At 46.5% G+C, this 20,916-nt stretch overlaps 1 protein-coding gene across 2 annotated transcripts in view; it reads right to left on the bottom strand.

Moving 5' to 3' along the window:
* Positions 1–20,916, bottom strand: part of ZFHX3 (zinc finger homeobox 3) — a 410,890-nt gene that overhangs the window by 275,957 nt on the left and 114,017 nt on the right. For both annotated transcript variants that reach the window (XM_078669473.1, XM_078669474.1), the window contains exon 2: positions 673–3,458. In XM_078669473.1, the coding sequence (XP_078525599.1) occupies positions 673–3,412 (2,740 nt within the window). In that variant the 5' untranslated portion in view covers positions 3,413–3,458. The remainder of the gene's footprint in view (positions 1–672; positions 3,459–20,916) is intronic.

Here is a 20,916-nt window from a genome sequence, read left to right as displayed (position 1 = left end):
TCAACACAATCGGATGAATTGGTGCTTTACGATCTTTCTTAGCTTTTGTTTCCAAGTGATATACACAGTTTCTCTTTGTTGTTCGTTGCACTGGTAAAGGCTAGGCCTGTTCTGTTTCACAGTAAGTAGGTTTGTCTTTTTCATCTTATTACCAATTGTCTGGTCCAGATGCCAACTAGCTTTACAGATGCCAGGGAGGTAAAAGGCCGTACATATTTGAGAGACTTGTTCTCCTTGCCTATTAATGCGGCACCAGTTCAACATATTGGTAGAAATCACACAAATATCTTTACTCTTCCCATTGACTACAGAGCTTTCCAGCCATGTTTTCTGCTTTTCTGTGATCACAGCTTCGAGTTTTCCATAAGAACTGTGCCCTACTGATACACTGTCATGTTAGAAGATGCAAACCAATCCCATGCGCCAACACATACTTCCCCAGTTACCCTAACCACCGCCCCAAGGATCTTCAGCAATGGCCCATGTCGGGATCTAGGCTCTACTGGCCCATTTCCAATTCCACCCTTGGTATATTTCGATCTGCCTACTACAAGTAGAACCCTTTTTGATAATAAAGAGGAAAAGAAAAGCGTTGGATGTATTGCCTTCATAGAAAAACAAATACACCCAAAAAATTATTAAGCGCGACAAAGCAAAGGAAGAGTGTCTTACCTAGAGTCGGAGTCATGGATGGCATGGTATTGTTGGCATCTAGCTGGTATCCGCCAATGATGTACTGGGAATCAGAGGAGGTGTTGTCCATTTTTAGGTTGGGCAGACTCATATTTTGAGCCAGGTAGTACTGGTAAAGCTCAGCTTCAGCTGGTGAAGGTAGACTACTGAGGCCCATGTGCCGGTTGTGTTGTATTTGGGTCATGTTTTGCTGCAGCAGCATCATATTGTGCATGTGCTTCTCGCTGGTCATGTGGATGCGCAAGTTCCTCGCTACGTTGGTCTCATAGTCGCACACCTCACATCGCCACGTTGGTTTGGTTTTTGGTTTTGTAGGAGAGGGAGCCCCGCAGGTGTTGCCAATATTTGCAGCTGCTGCTGCTGCCGCCGCCGCTGCGGCGGCAGCAGCAGCAGCTGCCACTGCAGCACCTGTGTTGTGGCTGAAGACTTGCTCGCCCCCTCCATTCTGCAGGTTCTGCATGTTGTTGAGATGCTTGTCAGACTGCATATGAATACTGAGGTTGCCTTTGGTAGTAGTGGAGTAATTACAGACCTCACATCGGAAAGGTTTGTAACCACACGTATAGCTTTCACCCCGTGCCAGTCGTGGGTGAGGCTGTCCAGACTTGCAGTAGACGCAAGAGCCGCCAGGCTCAGGGTGCTTCTCCTTCATGTGTGCCTCCAGTGTCTGCTGGTACTTGTAGTGCCAGTTACACTTGGGGCATTTTAGCGTTTTACATGAGTTACGAGAATGCATCATGGTCATGTGCCCACCCAGGGAGCGTGAGGAGCCCAGGACTGTGTCACATTTAGGGCACTCCACGCCACTCCCAGAGGGGCACTCTCCCACCCCCAGCTCACAGGCTATGCCAGCGTGCTGGGGGTGGGAGAGGCAGCTCCCATCGTCGCCTTCTGCACTATCATTTGGTTCTGGAGTTGTGGCATTGTCTTTGTTGGCACTGTCATCAGCAAAGTTCAACCTGTGGCTGCCTTCTGCCAGGCCGGCGCCAAAGCCATCTGTGTTAAAGCTTGAAAGGTTTCTCCCATTTGCGCCCTCATAGACAAAGGAAGAAGTAGAATTCGAACTGGGAGAGGCCGTGCCCTTCAACAAAGGCTGGGGCACATTAGGCATTAAAGAAGAGTTAGAAATACTTTGGTTTGAGAGAGCCACATCCTTGTTGCCTAACGACAAGGCCCCAGACTCCTGCTGGAGCCTGACCTGCAAATCATCTTCCAATTCATTTGGAAACAGTTCTTTGCAAGACCCATCTTCTTCCTCCTCCTCCATCATCATGTCCTCTTCCTCCTCCATTTCTTCCTCCTCCTCTTCTTCTTCTTCATTTGGCCCTGACTTTCCCAAGAAGTTCCTTTGGTGGTCTACTTCCTGCTGCTTCCCCAAATCCGCTGGCCCGGAGTCCTTCCCTTCAAGGGTTTTGGTAGGACTAGAAATCAAAGGGCCCAAAGATACTGAGGTAACAGGAGTTTTCAGAGCTGAGCTTGTCAAGCCACCAAGGTTCAAAAGGGCACTGGGTGGTAAAACACCCGGCTGGGACGGATCCCCTCCACTGTGTGAGCCTTCTGATTCTTTGAGAAGTGATAGACTAGCCTGCAGTGCTTCATCCCCTTCCATTCGAATGCCACTAAATTTCCCATAAAAACTGTGTCCAGGGCCAAGGAGGTTAGCCGTAGAAACTAAGGGATGCTGAAATGTTTTGTTTTTTGGTTCTAGAAAGCTTATGAGGGGTTCTTTGTCTTCACCTATGCCTTGGATGATAGCGGAGATGTTCTTATTGCTAAGAATTTTCCGCTCGTCCTCACTTAGTGTCATCCTGTGGTCATGCACGGCATGCGTCACAAATGACCGGACATATCCAAAGGAAAGCTTGCACAAAAAACACATCAAGATGGGCTTTTTCTTGCCATACAGGACAAAGCTGTCGAACTTGGACAGGTCCACATTGTTGGGAACATCTTTGGATACACAAGAGCTTTTGGCAGAACCATCGCTGTTCAGGTAATCCTTGTTGCTTTTATGCCGCACATCAAACACTCGGAAGCTATGCAAGACAGGGCTGATGCCAGGCAGGGCTGAGGTATTGGGGAATGACTGGTCTGAGCCTTCAAACCATTTCCCAAATGATGAGGCTATGTGAAAAGTGTTGATGATCTGTGGGTAGGCTGGAGCCGACGATGAAGAGTCCCCGGTTTTGCAACCTGCATTTGCCAATGAGTTCATGTAGAGTGATGGGAGGTCACCGCTAGTGCTGCCAGTGCCACCCTCGCCCTGCATCAACCGGGTGACATTGTCAACAATGTAGGCAGAACCATCAGGCTGGTAGACTATTTCTCCATCCAAGTTCTCCACATCACTCTCCTCTTCGCCGTCGTCACTGGAGTCGCTTCCACTCTCCTCCCTTATCGAGAGAGTTGGGCGGACGCATGGACAGTGGTGTTCCATGTAATTTTGTAAACTGGCAAAACGGGCTGAACATTCGTTGCAGCTAACCTCCTGGCTGGCAGGCTCGTGTTGAGTGCCGCCTTGGCTGCCACAGTCTGAGAGGTGCTCATTGAAGGATGCCCTTAGGCTCTCCATGGACCCCTGATTTTCAGCAGTTGACTGCTCCATGCTGCTGCATTTGTCTGGGTGGCGAATGCTGCCGAGTTCGGTCCACTGTGGGTGCGGGGGGACGCTGCACCCATTGTCCTTGCCAGAGACGACACAGGAGTCACAGCCTTCCATGGTGCGCCCAGCCCGGAGTTTTCATTGCCCCCAGTAGGTCTTGTACCTGAAATGACAAAAACAAGAGGAGGAGGTGCATTAGAACAGGATTTCTTAGAATGCACATTAATATTGTTACAACGCCCCCCCCGACCCCCCTCCCACACAGGGCAGAACACTTTTACGCAACATCTAGCTCAACATATGCCTTCTGCAGCCTCCTTCCTATAGGTCACTCCTATGGACCTGGGGAAACAGCTGTTATAATTGACAAAGCACTGCTGACATATCTCTCCACCACCCAACCTGATACACTGATCTGTAAGTACTTAGCTCAATTCAAAAACAATTATTGGCAAAGCAAAGAAATGTTGGTTTAATATTCTAAAGCATGCAATGTAAGAGCATTACAGAGACACAAAGGTTTACTGTATTGAATGCTACCTGTTGTAAAGTAGTCCCTCATGCAGTTATGTGGAAGTTCCTGAATAGAGGTTGAAGGATATACCTAAACTGCCATCCGCACCAAGCGAGAGATGAATAATTCACTGGGCACAGTATAGACATATTTGACAAAGTTCCAAGCCTATGGCTGAAAGTAGATGGTAAAAGAAAGCCAATGGTTGAAAGGGGGCACACCCAAGCCAAACACTATATGTATACAGTAAGCAATAGGTCTGCTTGACAGCTAAACTGTGTTAATCAAGACATAATGAAAATGTAAATAATTATAAAGAGGGACAACAAAGGGACAGTGTGCTTGAACATAGCAAAAAGAGTTCTGCTATTTTAACCATAAAATGTAGAATCAGGTAAAAGCCACTGGTATATCTCTTTAGTATAAGAAAGTTGGAAATCTGCATTATTTGGCTCAAAAGTAGAGACCGCTCCAACACGTAATGATGGCACATTGTGCAGAATATAGTTCAAATAAAACCCACCTTCTTTGACAATACCTGCCCCAGATTAACTACACCACGTGTTATATTGCCCGACCACTCAACACTGTACCCCCAGTGATATGAATAGCATCCCTTAGAAGTTGAGGTAAGTAAATGATCACGTTGACACTATGTAACCCGGACTTGAAACAGTGCTATTCAACCCTTAACGCATCTCCCCCATCACATCCCTCTACACTATGTATAACACTCAAGCGCATCTTGGAGCAAAGTTCTTAGATTGAGCGGTTTTGGTAACACAATAAACCAGATTATATTTTTATATTATTTGATAGCATTCATCTTAATGGTTGAACCTCATGATTCTCAAGGACTAAGTAATCTCTGTAACTTCAGTGTTCTCAATAAATTGGAACTACAGGCCTAGTTGAAAGGGAAATATAGAAGTGCAGGTACTCACTATCCCAGAGTACCTGTTTGCCTTTGGGAAGGGACTGTACCCTTCTACTTAAAGTATTTGGCCTCTGCTGGGTAGTGCTGGTGCTTTCCCTTTAAAATTCAGGAAGAGAAGGTACTGAGAAGCTGACGCTCTAGGCCCATTTAAAACACGGACTACAGCATGAAGTGCCTCATTCGTATTCCCACTATACTGATAAAATAGGACCCAACAGTGTTTGCCCTGGACATGTAGCGCCTTTAATGGGTAAATCACAACTTGCGCTGAGGCCTGGGTTGTTACATACGCTATTTCTTCTGGGTCCTCCCTAGAGAAAATAGAGCATGCTAAACAGTGCAGAGGAGTACAGTGCGCAAACATGGTCGCAAAAATTGTTGCAGCTGGTATTCCTATTCCCCAATACATAGGAACAAACTCTAATCTGGCGCAAATACCGACCGATACCGTGTGGTAATGGTGGAACAGATATTTTTGTAGTTCGACATTTGAAAAGTGATAAAGTATCCAAACTATTAAATCGGGGAGATAGGCTATTTTGATCCAGACCGTGATGGGAAACCCACAAAACACGGCTGGAAAAGACGGCCGGCCTGAGGTGGGCAGGGCCTAAGGGTTAACAGCCGCATGGTAAAATCAATGCCATGTATGCATGGCAAGTTCCAGGAACGGAAAGGCTGCGATGGATAAAGGAGCGAACGGCGTTAAGCCTGCACTGGGGACTTGTTTATTGACGAGAAAGTCGTCCCCCCTCCTCGGGGCAAGCAAGACCAGAGAACCGGGAAACACTTATCAATTAATTGGCAGCCTGCCCCCGCGTGCATCTGAAGTAACCCTTCAGGAACCACGTGGGCGAGGCACCATCTCTCTGCACCGGGGCGTCCTCTGCTGGTGAATCTAGCGCTGCGCATTTCCGCCACAGTCTCTCAGAGGGGCGTGCCCTGGGCACGCGGCCTACGATTCCAGGAAACGCCCAATAGGAAGTCCCGTGTCCGGGTGGGGTGGCGGGTTTAGTCTTCTGCCAGCCGTGCTGTCACGAGGGCCCGCATGTTCAAGAGAGTTCCACTGCCCTGTGAGCACTGGTGTCCAGTGGAACCAGTGTTCGCTGTAGTTAAAGCTTATTGAAAGGAGCAGTTCCCCTTTTCTCATCTGTACATTTGAAAGCACTAGTTTCCGTAGAAAAGAGGAAATTAGCTGTTGGTAAAAGATTTTTTTTACCCATTTGCAGGGTAAACGGACACCAGATCAATAGCAGACATCAGATTTGTGGGGGAGGGAGGAGGGGTTGTGTTAAACTATGGGGTATATGGACGGGCAAGGTGTCGTTGCAGGGTGGCACATAAGCAGCGGTAAGGGGGTCCAACACATATTCATCCCAGGCCCACTGACTTGGTCTTTCCCCCCAGCCTCCCAGACAAGCCCTCTCCTGACATCACCCCACCCCCCTGTGCTCACAAGCGAGTCAATAAGGGGAAGGTAGTTCTTACTTAAGAAAGCAGAAGTCAAACTCGTCAGGTCGATCAGGACTCTGTCTGTAAACATGGTTTCCCGTAAAATCAATGATTTTCAGTTATAGAGAGCAGGCTAAGAAGTCTGCCGGGCCCTGGGTTTCCGTCAGTCAGCGGGTCCCAGGGCTTCTGTCCGCCGCAGTCAGCAGCCGCCAGCAGCCATTTACAGTCTATCACCTGCCACGGCAGCGCCTGTGCCCTGGCTATGAAGACTTGGTGAGCGTGCTCAACACTGGGGCCCGCTGCTGCTTCTCCCCTCTCTACTGGACTCTCAACCGCTTTCATTGTACTCTCAACCAGCCACACACTCAACATCAGGCCCACTCCCAGTGTCTCAACTCCAGCCTATTCTCAAAAGTCACATGCTCAATATGGGCGGGTTGCCATTACTTTCATTTCTGATGAATCTTAACCATTCGCAGGCACAACAATGGGCTTTCTGCCATTGCTTTCACCTCCATTGTACTCTCAACCAGCCACACGCTCAACATCGGGCCCTCTGCCAGTGTCTCAACTCCAGCCTACTCTCAAAAGCACATGCTTATGGACCTGTTGCCACTACTCTCATTTCTGCTGAATCATGGGCTTGCTGCCATTGCTTTCACCTCTATTGTACTCTCAAGCAGCCACACACTCTCGACATTCGGCTGTTTGCCACTGTTCTCACCTGCACTACACTTTCAATTAGTCACACGCTCAATAGGTCCGCAGCCATTGCTCTTTCCTTCGCATGCGGCAGGTTCAATACCAGGTTCTCTCCTATAGCTCTAACCTACTCTTCTACACTCAAGTAGCCACACTGTCAACACTGGGGCTGCTGGCATTGTTCGAGCCGCCTCGTGTATGCTCAACTAGCCACGCTGTCCACACTGGTACTGTGCCCATTGCTCTGTTCTTCACTCTACTCTCATAACCAGCCACAAGCTCACCATCTGTCCCTTTGCCATAGCGACCACCTCCTCTGTACTCTCAGCCAGCCATGCGCTTATTGGCCCCTCTACCGTTGCTCAACATGTGATTGTCCTCTGTTGCTCTCACATCCTATTTCATCTCTCAATTGGTCACCTATAGGTCATCACCTGCGACTTTAGCAACTTCAGCAAGATCGCTGCTACCTCACCAAACCTGCCAAGCATTGGACTACATTTCCTCTCAGCTTTTCACTACTCTTCTTAACCTAGGGGAAAGGAGTTGTCCTAACAGCTAGGGCGGTCGACCTCGAATCTGGGGAACTGGGTTTGAGTCTCGGCAACGACGCTGAACATCCTGTGATTCTGGGAAAATCACTTAATCTCCCCGTGCCTAAACAAAAAAAAACAACAACAAATGAATGTGCCCTCATGTAACGCAACTGGTGCTATGTAAAGCACTGTGATACCTGATACCTTCGGGTCACGTTCGCGCTATATAAAACTCTGTAAAATAAAAAAGAAACCTGTAGTGATTTGCAGCCAAAGGCTGAATGGGTGGAAACCAGTGGGAGGCTGTTCCTCCATTTTGTCTTTTTTTGTTTTTAAAGAATCATGGCCTATCAGTTTATTTTTATTGTCAACACAGCAAACTCCCTATTCCGTATCCCTAGCAGGGCAATGTCTTTTATTCCAGGTGGAGAAGGTAGCTGGCTTTTATCACACCCCTTGCACTAAAATACCGTCTTCAAGCTCCCACTGCGAGGTAATTAAGAGACAGAACCGTTATCAATATCTTAATATTATTATAAATAATATGTATGTTACTAGAGGTTTGCGATCATAGCAGTCAGAAGGCACTGAAGGCATGTGTTGCAATATAAAAATAAGCACTGGCAAAGCCAAAAGGTAGGGCATTGAGCACCAGCCTTTTGTGAGGCTTGTTTTGTTGTGGTTTTTGTACAACTGTGCTTTTGAGGAGCTGCCAGACCCTCACCCCCGAAAACATAAACACTGGCTAAAAGCAAAGCATTTTCTGGGTCTCAGTAAACACACATTGCTTTAGTAATTCCTGGCACTGAAGTAAACTATTTTATGTGCATGTGTGCCTCTTGTGAAATATGGAAAAGCCGTCATTCACAGTGAATGTATCAAATGGCTGAAGGGATCTGCTTCACTGCTGCATGCTGTAATGGGTGGAAGAAAGAGTGAATTACCCAACAGCGGTTTAAAAGATGAAGAGGGCTCACTGAAAGCTCCAATAAGTATTTTGTATATTTTTACAAAAATCTAAAGGTCTTGGCTAACACCAAAACTATCAACCAATGGCAATCCAATAGCACTGGCTTACTTTTCCAATTAGTGGACATTCAGGCATTCACAAATGCTATGTATTACATTGCAGCCTATGCTACCATCACTGCTGATGCTGGGGAAAAGTAGCAATCAAAGGATTATGTCCAAAATAGGATGCATATAGGAGATAAACAATTAAAAGTGATAAACAGTATGAAAGTTGTCTATTTTTCACAAAGAAAATAGGATATAGTGGATTGACTTCTCCCTTTCCATACACCACCTACAAGACCTTCACCCCCCCCCCCCCTGTACACATCAGCTAGCTCGGGCATCAAGGATATCTAAAAACGCCAGAATTCCCATTAAAGATATCTTAGATACATGCCTTTACTCACTGGTTAACTTTCTCTACTAAAGTTCTTAACTCTGATGTGCTTGCAGCTTGCCACTAATAGCTGCTGACTGTGTCATGGCTCCTGCCTCCTGGTTCCCTCAACAAGCAGCTGGGTTGGTTTCTGGCATTCAACCAAACATACTCCACCTAAAATACCCATCTTCCAGCCTGTGAATGCTACCTCCTCATATGTGTGTTGGCATCAACTGGCTTTGTGACTTGAACGTGACCTTCAGATAGTTCTCTTTTCACCCAATATCACTAGGTATGCTACGATTTGTGGTTTAGCTTTCTCACTCCAAGTATGGGGTAAACAACCTTTACAACGAAACTTTTACAACGCACTACCATTACAACGCGGTCATTACAACGCAAACCATTACAACGCATTGCGCTGGGGGGCGCTCTAGGATAGGGAATAGGTTAATTTACTATCCAATAACCTTCCCTAGTGTCCACGGGGACTGGAGTTGGAATAGTAAATTAAACTATTCACTATCCAACACCCAAAAGCACTATGCGTTGTAATGGATTGCGATGTAAAAACCACGTTGTAAAGGCAGGCGTTGTAATAGCCTGCGTTGTAACGTCATACATCCCAAGTATGGGCCTACAAGTCCCAGCATCCTTTGTGCTGAAGCTCAGGAAATGTTGTCACCTTCATTATATAGAACAGTGTACTGATGTGCTCACCTTCTGACCACTCTTCTAACGCCCTCAGTATTTTGATCTAGAGCAGACGGGGTTGGCAATGGTCAGCTACCAAATCACTTGGTGAGTGACCTTACTGTGATCTTGCGCTTCATAACACAGCGCAGCACAATATGATATACTTGATATACTTGGCTAACGCGGCTTCCTAAAAGCCAGACTGAAAATTCACTGCACCTATAGCCAACTTTCACCATCTGTTGTGGTCACCAGAATGTGCATTGGTTCGCTCTGTACCAAGATCCTTTCACCCCGTTCCACCAAAAGCAAGGACTCTCACAGATTTGTCAAATACATTTCTGCAAAAATGTAGCTTAATTCAGCAGAACGCTGACATTCAGTTACTTTTATGTGGAAACAGTGTTGTCCTTGATAGCATAAATGACATTGACTCTGGTATTTCTTCAAGGAAACCATTACATTCTGCATTTCTGTGGAGAAAACAATATTTAAAAAGTGTGAAGTAGCGCCAAATGCGAGCAATATCTTCCCCTGATAGCTCAGGTTAAAATGGCTTTATGTAGCCATGCCTCCGCTCTGAGCTTTAGAGGACCCTTCATGGACGACAGCCATTACAAAGAGTGTGTGGTCCTGGCTGTCTGGTTTGGCATACAGACCTCTACCAGAAGAACAATCTTGCGAACACGTCCAGTGCAGTATGGGTGCTTGGATAGTGAAAATGCTGATGCCTCTAAAGCTGGTAGGGCTGGAGATGAATAAGTCACGTAAGGTGCAGGCCCCATATGCAGCACTTCAGAGCATTCATTGAGCCTTTAATTCTCTTAAGAAAGGTACACTTAAACAACCCCCTGAAAGCAAAGGATCATGGGGAAAAGAGAGCTCTGAAGTTTCTAAGGGTCATGCATGAATAGCACACACTGCCATGTCTCAAACAAACCAGGTTTGCGGGACTTGTAGTTTTGACTGTATAACGGGATAAAAAGGACCACGAACCCCAAAATGCAAATAAAAAACTGGAAGAATTACTTACTCATTGAACTGGGGAACTCAGAGCTCTGAGGAAGGGATGGACAAGGTGAGTAATGAAGAATGGTGATTAAGGAAACAAAGACCTTCCGACAGAGTCACACTCAGTGGCGTCCCTAGACTATCTGTCAGCAACTGGCACTATAGGTGAACCATGCAATTTTGCTCACAATTTTCTTTAAAACTATTTCCTCACATTTGGCGCCCTGCTAAATTTGGCACACTTGCCAATCATCCAGTTCCAATATATGAATGGGACGAGGGTCCTCTGATCTCACTAGGACAGAAGTCAGCGGGCAAGTGTAAGCAGGCCTTCCGACTCCTGCTGCTGAATCACTCCTTTGAGGAGGACATCATGCTTTTAATCCTGGACTTCAATGTAGCAAATCAGTGCATTTTAGGAGTTGTGGATTAGGTTTCCTCCACTGAACCAACTATAGTACTGAATTTGTAAAAGGAAAGCCAGGACTGTATAAGTGGTGTCCAAAGACATCTGGTAACTATTTCTGACCCACTCTGGCTAAAGAATGTGTTGCAGGGAAGATAGGAGGAGGGCCACCGTTAGCGCCATGTAGTCAGGACACCACTTTTAGAATCCTGGAGTTTTCTCTTACAAATCATTGCTATCAGGTCGTTCAGTTCTACTGTTTCAATGGCACCAAATCAAGACATCTCCCAGAACACATCAGGTTATCAAATGAAAGAACAACAAACATTGGTGCCTTGACATCATGCAGAGAGATGTCCAGACTAGGTGAGGGTGAGGAAACACAGGAGTTCTCGCGGGATTTCACCAGATCAAAAGGGAGTGGAGGGGCATGGCAACATGGGCCGTCTGAGGGCATCTCACCGGGGCAGGAGGGAGCAAAGGGTGAGGGAGCAGACTGTATGCTAGATTCTCACAGGGACAGGAGGGAGTGCAGGGTGTGAGAACACGGGACTTCTGCCAGAATCCGACAAGAGCGAAGTACGAAGGACACAGGCTTTGGGACAGACTTCCACCGGGACAGAGTGCAGCTGAGGAGTGAGAGGAAGACACCACTTGGGCAGGAGAGAGGGGTGCAGTATGTCTAATAGACCTCTACCAGGGCTGGAGTCCATGCAGCAAGCAGGTGGTGCTTGCGATGAAAAGGAGGGGGCTGGCAGAGAAATTAGCATAAGGGGAAGGCAGGGCATGGAGCCTGCTGCTGCCATGGATGTTTGGAAATTAAATCTGAACAGCCGTACTGTGTCATTTGAAAATTGTTAATTAGCAGAGGGTTAATTAGGCAGGCTTTGTCACAAGAAGCTTCTTGGCAGAGGACCAAAGCTGAAGCAGGCACTGAAAGAATGCAGGGGTAGGGGGCATCCCGCCGGGGAGGGTGGCAGACACGTGGGACGAGTCCATGAATGAAGTCTGTGTCTGTCAATCGTGGGACGAGTCAATGAATGGGGCTGGTGGTTCTCAACTGCTTATGAAGCTGAAACTCATGCAGGGTGGGGGAGCATAGGGAATCTGAGAAAGATCAACCAGGCCTGTTCCTCTAAAAGACCCCCTTCCACCCTCCATGTAAGATTTGCAATGCCCTGTGGGAGATTACTCCATTTTCAAAAAGTCTAGGGTCAATGGAAGTCCAATAGGTCTGAGACGGATTCAGTCACAAATCTAGCTCTGCCTGGAAACAATAGTAGAGATTCACCTCTGAGAAACCCAAGGCTGGACGGAGGAAGACAATTGTAGGGGTTAAGAGCTGGATTAAAATGAAACTAGCCAAATAGGTAGCACATACCATCACATACAACTATTCCCACGTAGAAAGAGCTACAAGCACACACCCCTCCAACCAAACATACAGGTCCGTCTGTAATTTGCTCTGGACAGTTTTTATGCAACGATACCACAGTACACACGCTATATAACGTAACTGTACATAACATGCTATATATGTGTGTTTGCACTTCATTTGTGGCAAAACACCTCAGCAGCAGGGGCAAAGCACAAGCAGCTATGGCGCAGCCCACCCACGTGGTTCTTTAGGGGGTCCTTTCCGCCCCAAGGTCAGCAAACATTTGTGAGTCTCAGTGGGCCCTCTTCACATTCTGCAAGGAGGCCTCATCACTTCACGTTACCCCACTGCTCAGGAGCAGGCAGATCTTTTATCCTTGTTCATTTCAATAGACGTCAATTAGATGTAGCCACTTTCCCCTTTGTAGCCCTGGCCCGACCTTGCTACCCCTAATCCCTAAGAAAGGGATCTAAAACAGGCCAATCTTGTGATGCCACTGGCTGCCAATTGGTGTCTGATGTAGCTTTTGCAACCTTAGTCATTTTGTGAATTGACGTTACTGTGCACTATACACAGCTATCAACAGTAAAGCTGGTGCAGTGGCGCCAGAGCCCATAGAATATGAATCAACTGCATGCCAGTCACGAGTGTCTTTTACTACCCAACAGGGGGTAGCAAAGGCCATATTAGTTGCTTGCGTTAGGCCCCATGGCTCCCTTGGTATAACACACACAACCTTATAGAATCACATCACCTCATTTGCAGGCCAAGTGGATGTTCAGAAGGCCAGGAAAATAGACTTCCACATGGAAGCAGATAAGCATATGCCAGGAAAAAATGATCCTCTATCCAAAACACAGGCCACGGTAAGACCAAAATAAGTAACACGTTAGCAAAACACTGGGCCTTGCTGTTCAAAATGGCAGAAAAATGGTGTGCATTGTGGCAATTTCGATTTTACTGTCCTCTCGGCAGTCTGGCCATTGATTATGTCATTACTGAGAAACAACAACATTTGATCAAAGCATTCACGTGCAGACCGCGAAGCCACCTCTCTGACCACAGCCATAGTAGACTGTGCGTACAGAGAAAAGAGTTATACCACTTGCCCATTAAATCATCGACACCAGCTGTCCATTCTCCCAGGCACAAATGGACCCCAAACAGCAGAGCCTTTGCAAGGAGACAGAGAGCCCAACAGGCATATCTCCTCAAGAATTACTGCCCAGCCATAGAATCATCGATCAAGCTGTTAAAGGAATAACAGACATGTTAAGAACATCACACAAATCACTGGCTGATGCGAAGATGTGCAAACAGCATTGAAGAAGCAACCGCTAAAGTATCTGATATGACCAAAGTGCAAAGTTCTACATTGCAGTTTTTGGGATCGTTCAAACAAAAATTAAGACAGCCCTTGGAAACAAAGCTGTAGGTGAGAAACGAGTTATAGAACACATGATGAGATTTAAAAGCCCTCTCTGCATTTGTACTTTACTAGCTACTAAAAGTGGCAATAACGTGCTCCGGGGATTCATAGACTTCAATAAAAAAATAGCATAGATAAAGCCAATATGTCTGGATTTTAATGTGCCAAAGCATGTAAACAAAGGTATTCACAAATGCTGTTTACAGGTGATACATGCTCAAATGCTATTGATCACAATAAAGCATGTTCTATTGGCTTTGACAATGCTGGCAGAAAAGTAACAAACACGGATTGTTTTCTGTACAGAATGCCTACAAGAGATACACATGCAATGTGACGTTTGAATGGACTTTGCAGATGTAAAATGGTCCTTTGTGCAGTCCGAAGGAAACACTTTCTGGAAAATGTAAAGCAACATCAAATAGTCACTAGGTAGTGCGTAATACTCCTGTGTGGGCAGCAAATGTCTGCACTATGTGTGTTTTAAACAACTGGTAACAATACATCTTGCTGACCATTGAGTTATGAAGTCAGACCTAACAAGCATTGGCAAAGTCAGCAGGTCTGGCGTTAATGTTTAAAAAATGCAAACAGCATTTGTGCACGTCAGTGTTGGCGTTTTAAAGGCAATGTTTGCTTATCAGTGTATATGGAGCACTCTATAGGCAAAAAAAAGAGTCATGACTAAAATATTAAAGCCAGTCTTGCTCACCGTCCTCCCCTTTTATGATAATAGGAAACTGTAATTCATCTACAAAACCCAAAGTGATTATGGCCAAGAGTGCAGCTGTCTCGAAGACCTATTGTATCCAGTTCTTTAAAATTTAAACAAAATTAGTTGTGACCCGTCCCAGAGGATTATTTCTCTTTTACCTTATGGTATTGTCTGTTTGGTGTATCATTACACCTCCTCTGCAGTGCATACATTGCAATGCAAGAGGAACTATCATTCATATCAAGCACTCATTTAATCATGACACATTAATTTATTTAGCTCATAGATGCAACATATACGGAAAGCAAATATTTTTTCTTTTTTCACAGCAACTTTTTTCCATGTAGTCAGAACTCAAAAGGACAAACCAATTGGTTTTGTCAATGCTTTCTAGCAAGATGAACACACCACTCATAAGGTCAGTGATGCTAGGTTTTCACACTGTGGCCATCATTTATCATTGCATGAGAAACCCAGCTCAAGTGGTCTAAGCAGCACTTCCAGACTTTAAAATGATACCATGACCATGACATTACCAGGCAGGACCAGCTCACCGCTAACTCTGCTAACATAGTCACTGATGGGGAAAAGATCCATCAGGGCTATTACATCTCCAAGCCAGGACCCTCAAATCACGATCCAGAACTAGGACATCACCAGAAAAGACTAGGACATCACTAGCATACCAACATACAAGAAAGTCACATCACTACCCAAGTCCAGCACATTTCACCAATAAGGACTAACATATCATCAGTCAAAAATAGCACCAACCCAGGGAAGTTTAGTGCTTCACAAACCAGGTCACTTACATCACTGGCAAGGGCTAGAATATCACAAGCCAGGAACAGCGAGGGCTAGTACATCTCTGCAGTAAAAGCTAGTGCACAACCAACCAGGTTTATTGCATCCTAAAAGGGTTGGGACATCACTAGCCAAGATAAGTACTTCACCAATTACAACAAACATATCACCAGTGAAGACAAGTGTATCGCCAAACAAAGCTAGTGCTTTACTAGCCTAGCCTAGTACATCACCACCCAGTGCTGCACAACAGCAAATGAGACTAGCACTTTCCTCTGACAGGCTAGCATAGAACCAACAAGGGCTAGCAAATCTCTAGCAGGGTTATTGGCACATAGTTGAGCCAAGTCAGATTCAAGAAATTAGAACCAGTCTATGGGCTCCAAGCTAAATAAGAATACATTGCCTACCTCTACTGGATAATAGATTCCCTGACACAAGTGAAGACAGAGGCTCACCAGATGCAGGCTTAGAGACTATAGGCTAGAGACTGAAACAGGTAGACACAAAAAAGAAGAGGAAACTCAGACCGGTAGTGCTCTGAAGTCTGAAGGGAGACAGATCTAGAAACTCAGAGGCCTCTCTTCTCATAGTGTCAAAGAAACAGAGATATGTGAAGACCACACCGATTCTAATTCTTGGAGGTGTAATGGATTTAAGAGGTGCATAAAAATGCATTCAATGATAGAAGAACAAGTGAAGTAATAACATGAAAGGGTACTCCCACGATTAATTTTAGGTCTAGAGGAGGGAGAAACAAAAGAAAACACCAATAAAGAACCTCTAAACTGACCTATGTTATTTTAAAGTGACTCAATCTGCAATTTTAATGGGTGCAGCACATGTAAAGAGTTTCAAACAGACATGCTATTTTTCATTTTATTTATTTTTCTTTTCTTCATCTATTTGTTTTCATTTAATTTTCAAAAGACAAAAATATTTATAACGTTTTTTAAAGTTCATTATTATAATACATAAAAGATATAGCTAAACAAATTCATTAAATACAAAAGTTCAGGCAAAAGAGCTCTACATAACCCCCAGATAGGATTGAATAGTGCAAATTGTCACAACAACATTCATTCCTAAACTATCTCACCATCACAAATACTCATGCATACTCACTCACAAGCTATATAGAAACAACTAAAACAACAAGGGAAGGCAATACAACTGAGATACTATGAATACTGACAAATGTTTACATCAGCAATTTTATATCTTGATGTTCCATGGGTTATATATTCAGGCCCGGACTGGCCGTTTCGGGCACCGGGCAATCCCCGGTGCGCCGCAAGGGTGGGGGCCGGTTTTGGGCCTCTGGGGGTCGTTTTTGTTACAGGGCTGTTTTTGTAGCCTTGTTGCAAAAACGGCCCTGTAACAAAATCGGCCGAAAACCGGACCTGGCAAAGAGCGCGGTCGCACCCCCAACCTCCCTGGGGTTGGGGGGGGGGCCGTCCGAGCACTTTGCCAGGGCCGGTTTTTGTTCCCAGTCAGGCCCTGTATATATTGCTTTGATCTTGATTTCTTTTACTCTTCTCAAGTATGGATCTCAGGTGTATAGGGCCTACATACGTTTCGGTGAACATGGATAATTTTTATCACCTTCTTCAGGGCCGACATAGACAAAGACATGTACATATACATATAAAAACTGGGGGATCTTCTCATATGAAAATAAGTGTAACGGAATCTTAAAGTGAAAGACTAAGAAAGCGCTGTCTCTTTTTGCGGAGCACAACTATATAAAGAGATTTAGATGTCCTCTCTTGATTGTTATGTTCTATGGAGAATGCCAAGTTAGCAATGCCCAATTAGAGGTGCCAGGATAAGGGCAACATAGCCTCATACATGGTCGTACGTTGCTCCGATTTTCTGCCCAATATTTCGAAAAACGTTCGTTTTTGGCGTCAGACCTCCTATATTAACAATGTGTGCCTTTTACGGGTTCTGCATGCTCCTCCAACAAACGACCGGGGCTCTAGGTCCGCGGTCAGTTTAGAAGAAAAAGTGAAGACAGCAAAAAAAACGACGACAAGATAACCTAATAACTGAGAAGCAACACATTAACTACCGTCCCGTTATGATCAATACAATTTGATTTCCTGTGGAGTGTTGGAGTTTGCCCGAAGGAAGGTGGGACAGACCCGTACTAACTATATATATATATATATATATATATATATATATATATATATATATATCTATCAACTCCACAGCTTCCTAGTGCCTTGACGCACTTAAACAGGAACACGGACTCAGTAATATGCTAAAATCAGATTTTATTTTTTCATCGCTTCAAATAAGTGGAACGGTGCATGCCTCAAGACGCGTTTCGGACACAAGGCTGTGTCCTTGCTCAATTGACAAACGGTGAGGCTGAATAGTGCAATTTAAAACACCCAGTGGCGCCAAACACAGTAGCATGGTAATCGAAAGCAGACAAGAGCTTCGAGTGCAACAAGTGATGTCTAGCACCTCCATCTTTTAGTGGCTACAAACCATATAGCTTGCTCTGGCACTGCCCTGTTAAGTTAAGTTGAGAGGTTTTTTAATTCACGTGCACTTATAAGTTTTTGGTCCTGACGAAATGCCACCGACCTTTTGGCGATTACGGGCATGAAACATGTTGACCCCTGATTCCTTGATTCATCAGGTGAATATACCTATTAGAACAAGAACGTCTTTCATAGTTACTACTGCTTGAGGTATATCATTACGACATATTGTTGCGTATAAACCCTCCCCATATTTTGATTTTTCACTAGGCACTGGTTTTTCCCTCATCTTACCCCATACCTCCTTTTCCCCGCACACCTGCATGCACCTTCCGGCTGTCCTAAAAGATCTCCAGTAAAGTGTCCCTTCTTGGGGCCCGTGGGGGATTGCAGCGCCGGCCCCACGTGGAGCTACAGCCCGATGATGAAGCATGACATCCTATTGGTGTATGATGAAACATGATATCCTAAGGGTGTGTGAGGGCAACGAAGGACAATATTTGCCTTTGCTACGATGGGTGTTCATACCTAGGCTTCTTTGTCTCCTTCCCCCCTTTTCTTCCTTCCCTTTAAATTGTTTGTTTGGGTGACTTTTTGCACCCCTACGTTTCAGGATGACTTTTTGCATCCTACGTCCTAGTTGCAGTGTCCCCTTTGTGTTTTAGTACATTATAACATGAACACAACAACATTGACCATATTAAACATATTAAAAAAGTTGAATAATATCTCAATTCATGTAGTCATATTGTATGCCCATTAAAAATACATGAGTATTCTGACCGTAATAAAACATCTTATTATTAATGTTCAATACATTTGATTACTACCCCGAGTTGGTTGTGGGCATGCTTTTTGTTATATACAGATATACATATATACACACACACACACTCGGGAGAGAGGACATAGAGAGATAGGAAAAGAAGCAAGATAAACTTCATGGATCTAGCAGGAGAACGTATGAGCGAGAAAGAGTTGAGAAAAAAAGAAACAGAAGAATGAGCACGCTGCAGAGATGGAGGCCAAGTGAGAGGGAGAGCGAGCACATACAGTGGAAACAGACAGCTCGCGGTAAAGCACGAGCCCTTTGCTGCCAGAAGTCATTGAAGCTGGTCTTTCTGTAACACGAATAAAAACATTCAGCGAGTGGGAGCCGGCTCTTTTCCTCTCCACGGGAAGGGAAGCGCGGGGAAGGTCTGCCCTCTGCAGCTGGCTCTCCGCCTCTGCTGGCACAACACACCGGAACTGGCACAGAATCAATGCAAACAAGGCCTGCCCTGGGCACCATCATCAATGGGCAAAATACGACGCACGTGCTCAAGGGAGCAGCTCGTGCCCGGGGGGCTCTGCAAACAATATTACAATCAAGGCATGCAGTCAATGGGCAAAACGTGGGCACACGTGCATCGGCGCCCCAGCCCCGCAAGTCTGTCGGATCTTAATGGGATCATTACCATGAGCAGCTGGTGAGACAGTCCACAGGTGCCAGCGCAGGGCTGAGCACTGCAGACACTTCCACGGGGCACAGGTGGCAGCCTAGAACTGAACAGGCAGGATGGCACATCCAGGCCTAAGAAGAGAAGGGGTATCGGTGGCTGTAAGAGAATGAATGAAGAGACTGCAGAGGCACTACTACCTCCAGGTGCTCTTGAGTGACGTACAGACTGGATAAGGACGCTGTCGATAGCCCCGATACGTGGAAATGGGTCTCTCCAAAACTGAATAGGCAGTGGAGTCCAGCAGCAGGGCACAGCTGGCACCACAGGAATAAACGGAGAGCGACCCTGCCACAGGGCCCACGAGGTAAGACCGAAAGGGAAGGGGGGGCTGGTGGGAGACCGGTCCTGCTGGCATAGGCAGCACTACAAGAGTGAAGGAGGCAGCAGCCCTGTCACAGGGCACAGATGGCAGCACAAGACTCAAAGCGGAGGCTGCAGGGAGGAAGCGGCCTTCTCACAAGGCATAGTGAGGAGTGAAAGTCTGAAAGAGTAGGCTGCATGAAAACAGACCTTGCATGTGGCATAGGTGGCAGTACAAGACTGGAAGACGAGGCTGCAGGGGGGCAGGGGGCAGGGGCCCAGCCACAAGACCCAGTCTGAATTACAAAACAGACAGGAAGCTGCAGGGAGCAGGGGCCCTGCCACAGGGCGCAGTGCAAGACTGGGATACGAGGCCAGAGAGAGGCAGGGGCCCTGCCACGGGGCGCAGACTGAAATACAAGACTGGAAGAGGAGGCAGGAGCCCTGCCACGGCACCCAGACTGAAATACAAGACTGGAAGAGGAGGCAGGAGCCCTGCCACGGGACGCAGACTGACATACAAGACTGGAAGAGGAGGCAGGAGCCCTGCCACGGGGCGCAGACTGACATACAAGACTGGAAGAGGAGGCAGGAGCCCTGCCACGGGACGCAGACTGAAATACAAGACTGGAAGAGGAGGCAGGAGCCCTGCCACGGGGCGCAGACTGACATACAAGACTGGAAGAGGAGGCAGGAGCCCTGCCACGGGACGCAGACTGAAATACAAGACTGGAAGAGGAGGCAGGAGCCCTGCCACGGGGCGCAGACTGAAATACAAGACTGGAAGAGGAGGCAGGAGCCCTGCCACGGGACGCAGACTGAAATACAAGACTGGAAGAGGAGGCAGGAGCCCTGCCACGGCACCCAGACTGAAATGCAAGACTGGAAGAGGAGCCACAGGGAGGCAGGGGCCCTGCCATGAGGCGCAAACTGAAATGCAAGACTGGAAGAGGAGGCCGCAGGGAGACAGGAGCCCTGCCACGAGGCACAGACTGAAATACAAGACTGGAAGAGGAGGCCACAGGGAGGCAGGGTCCCTGCCACCGGAGCCAGACTGAAATGCAAGCCTGGAAAAGGAGGCCGCAGGGAGGCAGGGACCCTGCCACGGGCACAGACTGAAATGCAAGACTAGAACTGGAGCCCGTAGGGAGGCAGGGGGCCCTGCCACGGGCACAGACTGAAATACAAGACTGGAAGAGGAGGCCACAGTGAGGCAGCGGCCCTGCCACAGGACCAGACTGAAATACAAGACTGGAAGAGGAGGCCACAGGGAGGCAGGCCCCCCCCCCCCGCCACGGGATGCAGACTGAAATACTAGACTGGAATGGAGGATGTAGGGAAGCAGGGG

The sequence above is a fragment of the Lissotriton helveticus genome, chromosome 12, assembly GCF_964261635.1.
Source record: "Lissotriton helveticus chromosome 12, aLisHel1.1, whole genome shotgun sequence".
In the NCBI taxonomy this organism is placed as follows: Eukaryota; Metazoa; Chordata; class Amphibia; order Caudata; family Salamandridae; genus Lissotriton; species Lissotriton helveticus.
The sequence above is the reverse complement of the archived record's forward strand: the minus strand, read 5'-3'. Positions and strand labels throughout refer to the sequence as shown.